This window comes from Lipophrys pholis (genome assembly GCF_963383615.2).
Source record: "Lipophrys pholis genome assembly, chromosome: 17".
Lineage (NCBI taxonomy): Eukaryota > Metazoa > Chordata > Actinopteri > Blenniiformes > Blenniidae > Lipophrys > Lipophrys pholis.
This window is the reverse complement of record NC_137643.1, coordinates 13,966,581-13,974,967: the sequence shown is the minus strand read 5'-3', so window position 1 is coordinate 13,974,967 and position 8,387 is coordinate 13,966,581. Positions and strand designations below refer to the sequence as shown.

General features: G+C 42.7%; 1 protein-coding gene across 2 annotated transcripts; it reads left to right on the top strand.

The window, feature by feature from the left end:
- Positions 1 to 6,946, top strand: gpnmb (glycoprotein (transmembrane) nmb). Of its 2 annotated transcripts, none has more exons than XM_080485387.1 (12): positions 1 to 271; positions 1,446 to 1,601; positions 1,671 to 1,811; positions 2,442 to 2,615; positions 2,705 to 2,866; positions 2,985 to 3,305; positions 4,104 to 4,160; positions 4,276 to 4,479; positions 4,843 to 4,948; positions 5,142 to 5,362; positions 5,504 to 5,594; positions 5,836 to 6,946. In XM_080485387.1, exons 1-12 carry the CDS (start codon positions 202 to 204, stop codon positions 5,987 to 5,989), a joined length of 1,857 nt encoding a protein of 618 aa, XP_080341513.1. In that variant the 5' UTR covers positions 1 to 201; the 3' UTR covers positions 5,990 to 6,946. The 2 variants fall into 2 exon arrangements, with proteins under 2 accessions (XP_080341513.1, XP_080341512.1); XM_080485386.1 differs by having other exon boundaries at positions 38 to 271; positions 1,671 to 1,832; positions 5,836 to 6,731.
- The last annotated feature ends 1,441 nt before the right edge of the window (positions 6,947 to 8,387 follow it).

The following is an 8,387-nucleotide window of genomic DNA, read 5'->3' as shown; positions in this document are numbered from 1 at the left end:
GGGCGGTGAGGTGCGTCTCATTAGGAAACATCACATGTTTTTGCGCTCGGCGGAGGAGGCAGATTAAATTCACTGGGACGAGCAGGGAGAAGCAGAGGCAGAGCCGGACGGGGACGGAGCTGGACAAATCCATCACAGCAGAGAGAGAAAGTCACTGTCGGAGCTGGGAAAGTTTGTTATTTCAGAGTCACTGATATAATAATGGGGGTCTTGCGGTATGTCTTTCTCCTGACGTGTGCCTGCCTTGTTTACCAAGCTGATGGACGCAGAAGTAAGTAGCCCTGCTTTAAATGTCATAAAGTGGGGTAATCGAAATGAAATTAAACTCGTGATTTTTTTTGTTTAAACGTTGATTCTGTTGGAGACTCAGTTCCGATTTATTCTCATCTGTTATTGGATGGAATTTTTAGGCTGAAATCACAAAACAAATTGAGTGATCATTCGTCTTCAGACCAGATAGTGTAGAGGAAGGTTGTTAATTATGAAATAGATTTTCGATGTTTGACATTTACCCCGTTTTCTGTATTAATGAACCTGGGCTGTCATCCACTCAGAGTCCCATGAGCCTAATTAAGAAATGAACCACTTCCGGTCAAACTGCTATCAGCCCAAATTACCCTCTATCTCTCCATCTTTACTGACGAAAACAAGTTTTAAATTATTAAATTTCTTCCAACAACTCAAAATACATTTTAACAACGAAAAAGTTAAATGTAAGTTAATTCCTTACAGCTCTATATCCTGCTGAAAGTGATATTTTTTTAAATGCTATGATCTGACTCGACTTCTCCTGATTGCTCTATGTTCTATTTCTTCTAATCAAATTACAGCGACGGAATTTGCTGTTTTCGCCAGCAGTCAATATTTAGTCGTTAAAGATTTGCCAGTCGGGATAAATTAAGACAGAAACAAGAGCAGGGAGAAAGGAAGAAACTGGAGAGATTTACAGATTAATGGCAGGTTTTCAAGATCAGACACTGATATTAAATGTTCTGTCAACAATCAAATATTTTATTCAAATATTCTGAAACATTTATTTCTGTTTTATATACTAAATATCGATAAATGTTTTGTGTAGATTACCATGACCCACTACTTTCAGATCTTCTTTCAGGCGAGAATCAATGAAACGGCACAAAATCATAAGTTTGCAAACTTTGTTCTTCAAAAAAGGGATGAGAAAGTGCAAGTCACTGTATATGTCTGCAAAGATTCCCAATCATTTGATCTAATTGTGTTGCTGCAAGTTTTGTGGAAGAGTAATTTCTCTTGTGAAAAGTCTTGATCAGTTGTGCTGAGCGGTGAAAGATCAGCAAGACTTAAAGCCATAAAAAAATGACACTTGTCGACTTCAAAATATGTTTAAATAACTCAAGAATAAAAAAGGTTCCAGAGTTTCCTGAAGCTGGCCACCTCTTTATTCTCTTTACTTGATCTCGTTCCAGTGTACAAGGATATTTTCCCCCACAAGCATCCATTATCAGGAAAGTCTCCATTTCCAATCCCGCCCATCCCCGGCTGGGATCCTGACACCAACCCGTGGGACGACTTCCTCTACCCGCCACCAAAACCGACGTCTAACGAACTCACGCATCACAGAGGTGAGATCTTTTTCCATAGCTTTGAAAGTTTCTCTGACAGATTCTGGAATAACGTCCACCTCTGTGCAGGTAAACCCAAAGTCCATCTGACGAGCGACAGTCCGGCTCTCAACGGCTCCTGCGTCTCCTTCACTGCCAAGCTTGAGTATCCGCCGTGCCAGAAGGAAGACGCCAATGGCGACCTGATCTGGGATGAACACTGTGAAGATGGTACGGAGCTGGAGGCCTCAGGTGCTGCCAGATAGCCAGGCCAAGCCACCGACCTGCACGCTGCATGTATATACAGGACATGACACCCCCACAAAAAACCTCTGCATCTTCAGAGACTGTCTTAGCACCCCACAAATCACAGGAGGACGAGCATCTATTACTGTGATTTTAAAAGTGTAGCAAGCAGTGTTAGTGAGTCCATTCTCACACACTTAAAAGAATGAAAAAAGACACTCCTATAACCCACACAGAAGCACAGTTGAACCCACTTTTGGCCAGTTGGGGGCAGTACAGCAAGCTGAAGAGCATCATGCAGGCAAAAAGAGACAACTTCATAGGAGGTGAATTGGAGGTGAATATTATTGTTGTGGTGTTTGTTCCATCGCCTTCTGAAGAAAAAAATCGGTCTTTTCACTAGTGGGAACCCAAAGTTATCCAATTGGGTTTGGTGCCGCCCCCCCCCAAAAAAAAAAAAAAAAAATACAACAACACTGTCTCAATAAATCTGAGGTCGGATGCCTGGTTAGAAGATGATAAAGATTTCTACTCATACGATCTTTTGCCAATAAAAATCTTTACAATTGAATCACCTCCCTTGTCATTGCTTTGCTTTGTGTTTTTCCTGAGCAGCCAATGGACAGGTGCGCTCTGGATATGTGTACAACTGGACTTCCTGGATGGACGACTACGGCTTTGGAAAGTGCACAGACGGAACGAAATGCAACGTGTTCCCTGATGGGAAGCCCTTCCCTCAGAGCAACGACTGGAGACGCAAGAGTTACGTCTATGTTTGGCACGCAATGGGTGAGATACACGCTCAAGGATGTGTACAGAGGCAAACGGAGCGGAACAAGTCTGAAGAATCTAGTGTTTGATCTCCTTGCTTGTCGCAGGTCAATACTTTGAGACTTGTGACGGCTCTTCCTCCAGCTTGACCATCAACACCACCAACATCCCCCTCGGGGCAGAGGTCATGGAGGTCATGGTGTACAGAAAGAGAGAGCGCAGGAAGTACAGCCCGCTCAGCACAGACAACACCGTCTTCTACGTCACAGGTGGAGACAAACTCAGTTATTGTTCTGCTGAATCCGTCAACATGTGTCGCCCAAGTCAGAAAAACAAGCGAAACGGGGTAGAATTAATCATTTGTCCTTTCCAAACACGTTCTCTTAGATAAGATCCCTTTAGCCGTCAACATCTCCCAGAAGGCTGCGATCAACCAGTCCGAGAACGTTTTCTTCCGCGGCGAGGATGTGGTCTTCCAGGTCCAGCTCCACGACCCCAGCGGCTACCTCAAAACCGCCGCTGCCATCGACTACATCTGGGACTTCAGAGATGGCAATCAGTTGGTAACACACCGCGACGTGACCACACACAGCTACAGCACGCTGGGGACCATGAGTGTGAAGCTGGTTGTTGAGGCGGCATTTCCTGTTGAGTGTCCGCCCGCCGCTGCAACAACAACCCCGGGTCACACTTCACCATCTCACACAGGTACTGGCCAAATCCAACGACACAGAACCTGGAGAATAGACCCCTCAGCACATGTGGTTCATATGAGAATCTTTTCTTTTTTCAAGTTAAAACTTCGAGGAATCACTTTAAGATCACCTTGTTCCTTTGAAGGTTTAAGAAATAGGACTTACTGCACTTTATTCCATTTCTATCAAAATCAGGTTCAAATTGATTCTTTATATATAAAAAGATAAACTGTAGCCTTTTGTGAGAGGTCCTTTTTGATGGTGTGCATACACAATCCAAAGTGCATACTCTATTTCCATCTACTTGTCAATAACAAAAACCTTTGTGGAAGGATTTCCTTTCCGCATCATTAAATTGTAATTTTACCTTTAGAACCGTTTCTCATTTCAAAGAGTGTTATAATGCCTGACAGCTCCATACACCGTGTCTTACATTGCACACTTACAGTTTCAGGCCCATTTATCTTAAAGACGATTACACTATTACAAAATAATTTCTAGGTTCATTTCGAATAATTGGCAAAATTATTAGTTTTACATTATAAACAATTGTGTTTCACATATAGTTAAATTGCAGTATCACTTTTCAATTCACACCAACATCTAGACGTGTTTCTGAGAGGTGGGTCCTCAATTATAATGCTAAAGATATGTTTCCTCATTCACAAAAAGCAGTCAAATATGAAATGTATGAAACCTCTAACCCTGTACTGGTTATACAAAGCAGAAAGGAAAATTTTAATATTCTTAAAAATAAATATCACAATAAACAGATGATTAAGTTAGTTTCTTTTGGGTTTTTTTCCTCCAGAGGCTCCAACACCACCTGTCACTCATGCCGGTACCACCAAGATGGAAACCACACAGGGTGAGTCTCTTCGACAAACTTGTTTGCTTGTAGTTCAAATATATAATTGGGGGGGGGGGGGGGGGAGAAGCAAATTAGCCGATTTAATTCCCTTCTTGTTCATTTCCTGTTTCAGTGCCGCCCAGCACAGTCCGGCCCGCTCCCTCTTCCTCACCCACCTCCATGATTCCCTCCACTGAGCCCCTTGACCCTACTGACGCCAGCACCACCCCAGACCTCAGCACCGCCACCCCGGCATGGCTCCGCACCACGCGCCTCAGTGGCAATGAGTGTTACCGCTTCGCTTATGGGACCTTCAGCGGCAACATCACCATCATTGGTAGGCGGAAGTTTTCACTGTGAAATCCAAAGACAAATTATTGACAATCAGATCGACTTGATATGTTGGTGATGCCAAATAATTTCTCCTTGGGTGTGTCACCGAGTCGTATTTAAAACGAGATAGGCAATCTGTGTATTTATGAATAGCTGCCTGCAGTTCGTCTTTATCAGTAAACCACTGACACACTTCCTTCCCATGGTGTTTAGAATGAATAATAAATGCTGACTGGTGCAAACGTGAATGCAAAAAAAAAAAAAAGAACACTTCCAAAGTTGATTTATCTTACATTTATGTTTCAATAAGAGAATTCCTTTAACTTTCCATAGAACCGAATGATTACGGTAATTTTGTCCCCCACAGAGCCCAAACACCCTCTGGCCAGCCAGTCAAACAGTCAAATTGTGGACGTGTCGGCTGCCAGAGTGACCAAAACCGAAATCAGCTTCCGTGTGAAATGCCTGGGCAGGTATGCATTTCATTATTTTATTGCGCATTTTACATCAATCTGGAAGAGGTTTAATTTGGAATTAGTTCTGAGAAATCTTAAGATTTATATCTAAAATGACAGTTTAAAAAAAGATTCTCCAACAGTTTGCAAAAAAAGATATGTCAATAGTTTTTTTTAACCCTTCATCCTATCCCTCCCTCCTCCTCCTCAGCATCCCCACCTCAGCTTGCACCATAGTGTCAGATCCCAGCTGCACTCGGGTGAGTGAAATCATGTGCGACGACGTGCCGCCGTCTTCAACGTGCGAAGTGCATCTGAGACGCAGGTTTCCTGAGCCCGGCACCTACTGCGTGAACATCACCTTGGAGAACTCCAAGAGCATGGCCTTCGCCAGCACGACCGTCACCATCAACAAGTCTCAGGATGCACCCGGTTAGTAGAAGGAAGCAGTAGCATGTCTGTGTATGTCACACGTTTCGCTGGATCATGCTCTCTTTGAACGCTCCTATAGCATACCATCCCTTTGGGATGCCCTCGCTTGTCCCTCTCATTCAGTCCTTTTGCACCCACCAGTGTCCAAGAAGTCTTCGGCTGCAGGAGTGGTCCTCGCCTCGAGCGGCGTGCTGGTGGCCGTCTTTGCGTTAATCGCGTATCTGGTGTACAAGTGAGTGACCCTCATTTGATCCTACAGTTCATCTTCTAAATGTATAAAGACCAAACCAGGAGGTGCAAACGGGCCGAGTAATCATATACAAGGAATTTGTCTTTTTAGTGGCTGGGAGAAAGTACAAACACATGCATGTTTTGATCCCGCTCACTTTTCATTTTCTGCCGTAACTCAACAGGTTGCTTGTTCGGGCCATTTGGAGTCACATTAATCTCACAGGCATGTTTCCCTCTTCCAGGCGCTACAGGGTGTACCGACCGATTCGGAGGTCACCGATGGAGGATCCCTGCACCGATCCCGGGGTTGGAGGTCGCATGGTTCGCCTGAGAGAGGCCTTCTTCCCCTCCAGTGAAGAGAGCCGTCACCTACTGCCTGAGGGACATCCCCGTTAGGCTTTACCGAGCTGCGTCGCAGTGTGATGTCGTTGCTTAAAAATACCGGAGCGAATACCAAACAATCATTTATGATGTAACTCTCAGCAAAAAGTGAATCATTTTAAATGACAGGAATATATTTTATTACATAACACTAATATCTTGTTTGCATCCCAGTTTAGTAATGATCAGGGTTTGCTTTGGCACACAATGCTACAGCAGTATATAATTGGTACGATTAACTGAATAAGCTGTTAAACGTCTAATTTGAGCAGTGACGCTCGATATCTTTACGTAACCATGTGGTTTCTGAGGTAAAGTTTGCTCAGCCGTGGCTGTTTTTGGATCAAACTGTTACGTACAAGTTTTTGCTTTTGACTTCTTACTAAACTTTTAACCCTTTTTTTTTTCTTACAGAACATTTAATGAGAATATATTTAGAAATGTTCCACATGCATGTTCTTTGGCCGAGTGAATCAAAATAGATTTGTAAAACCAACTCAGAGGAATATGAAATTTGGCACCAATAAACACTGTAAACTAACCATTTCTATCCAACAGACTCAATTTCTTTCAGCTTTGACAGTTCTTTCTCCAAGTTTAAGTATAATCATTAATCCGCAAAAAATTTTAAATGTTTAAGTCGAGAACATTCAATTGAGAGCTACTCAAGACTCAGACAAAACTCCCCTGTAAACTGGAATTTGATGTTTAGTGTTGCCCTTTGTAACAGTATCATCACAATATACAACTGAGAATCAAAAGTGTAAAGAGCCTCCCACAACATTTTCTGACCATATACATATTTAATTAGGCCCCTACCTCACTGTGCTACGATCAGTTTAATCATGAAGAACATTTCAAAACACCTTGAAACTTGAGGGGTTCAAAAGTCCCTTGCCTGGATTGCAAGGCTTCACACGTCACATTTGCAAAAAAATTTAAAAATAATAAAATTGAATGGTATTCCCTGTCAAAAATAATTTGGATTTGTTTTCTGCAAAATAGAAAGTCCAAGCAGTGAGTCTTTGACATTTCAGTCTGAGCATCCAAAGGGGATTATAAATTTCTTTACGGTTCTCATGAGCTCCATTTGCTTGATATTTGGAGACAAACCCACTGCTGGAGTGACCAGATGCGTCGTCAAGGATTCTCAACCATCTCGCATAAATCGTCATGCTACTCTTGCGCGACATTCATGAATCAGGGACAAGAAAAATCCCAAGCGCCAAAAGTTTGATCCGTCGGATGTTGACTAATCTCAAGCATCATTCAATATGCATGCAAAATAAATGGAATATGCGAGGGGTTGCCAAGATCCACTGCACAAGAAAACCTCAATTAACTATGACACTTGAAAAGACTGAGGTGGAAACAAAAAGGACAAACCCAATCTGGTTTCTTTCTTTTTTGTTGTTTTTTTGTTGTTTTTTTTATTCAGAGGCATTTGACAAGTGGAGCTGTGTGTGTGTGGGAGGGGGGGGAGGTGAAGGGGCACAAGCATGGTTGCAGAGAGGAGGAGGGGGGGATATCATGCTCAAGTTAGATCACTTTTCCAAAAAAACTCAGAGACCCAGTCCTTCAAATCTGTCCCATACCAAGAGGATGTTGCATGTTACACAGCCAAGAAATGCTAACAGAAGAAAGGGGAAAAAAAACTAACAAAAAAAAAACTACCAAATCAGCACAGAGTGTAGCAACTGTGAAAAGACAAAAGGGGAAAAAAAAAAAAAGACAGGACTTTTATCTATATTGAAGTCTTACAAATCAGAAAAAAGGCAGGCCCTTTAAAAGCTGTATTTTTTTATAATCTACTGAATGCAAAAATCAAGCACGTGATTTGACTTTTTTTCCACAAAAACCCAAGCAAAAGTTCAAATACATGTAAGCCACACCACCAAAAATAGTAAGCAGAAAGAAATAACTACTGTTTGAGGATTTCAATTAAGCCAAAAGAGTATATAGATATATATTTTAAAAAAAAACTGGCAAAAGAAAATCTGATCACTTTTGAATATTCTCTCGATTCTAAAGAGTACGTGACTTAGTTGAATTTCTCATTCTTATGTGGGGGAAAGCATAAAAGGGGAGGGGGTGGGGGTAATTATAACAAATAGAAGAATGCCTCTACTTCATATACGTGTCTAAAGAGGTAGATCAAAACAAACTGGAGAGGGGTGTGGGGAGGGCGGGATGGCAGGAAGGAAGCAGGGAATGGGGAAGGTGTTGGGGATAATTTAAGTATCACTTGTGCCCCTCAGTTAAGCGCGGTCTTAGCGAGGCGCGCCCATGTAGAAAGAAGTGTTCGGGGGACTGAGGTATTGGTGCGCGCTGGCGCTCAGTGGGGGCAGGGTGGGGTGCCTAGTGCCACAACAACCCCCCACCCCCTCAGCTGAGGTAGACGGCGTTCTACTGT

Bases quoted from the DNA above. Each gene is read 5' to 3' on its own strand.
- gpnmb (XM_080485386.1), top strand. From the start codon at position 202: ATGGGGGTCTTGCGGTATGTCTTTCTCCTGACGTGTGCCTGCCTTGTT. The intron at 1,833-2,441 runs GTGCTGCCAGAT...TTTCCTGAGCAG, and splicing joins TACGGAGCTGGAGGCCTCAG to CCAATGGACAGGTGCGCTCT. The intron at 5,595-5,835 runs GTGAGTGACCCT...TCCCTCTTCCAG, and splicing joins ATCGCGTATCTGGTGTACAA to GCGCTACAGGGTGTACCGAC.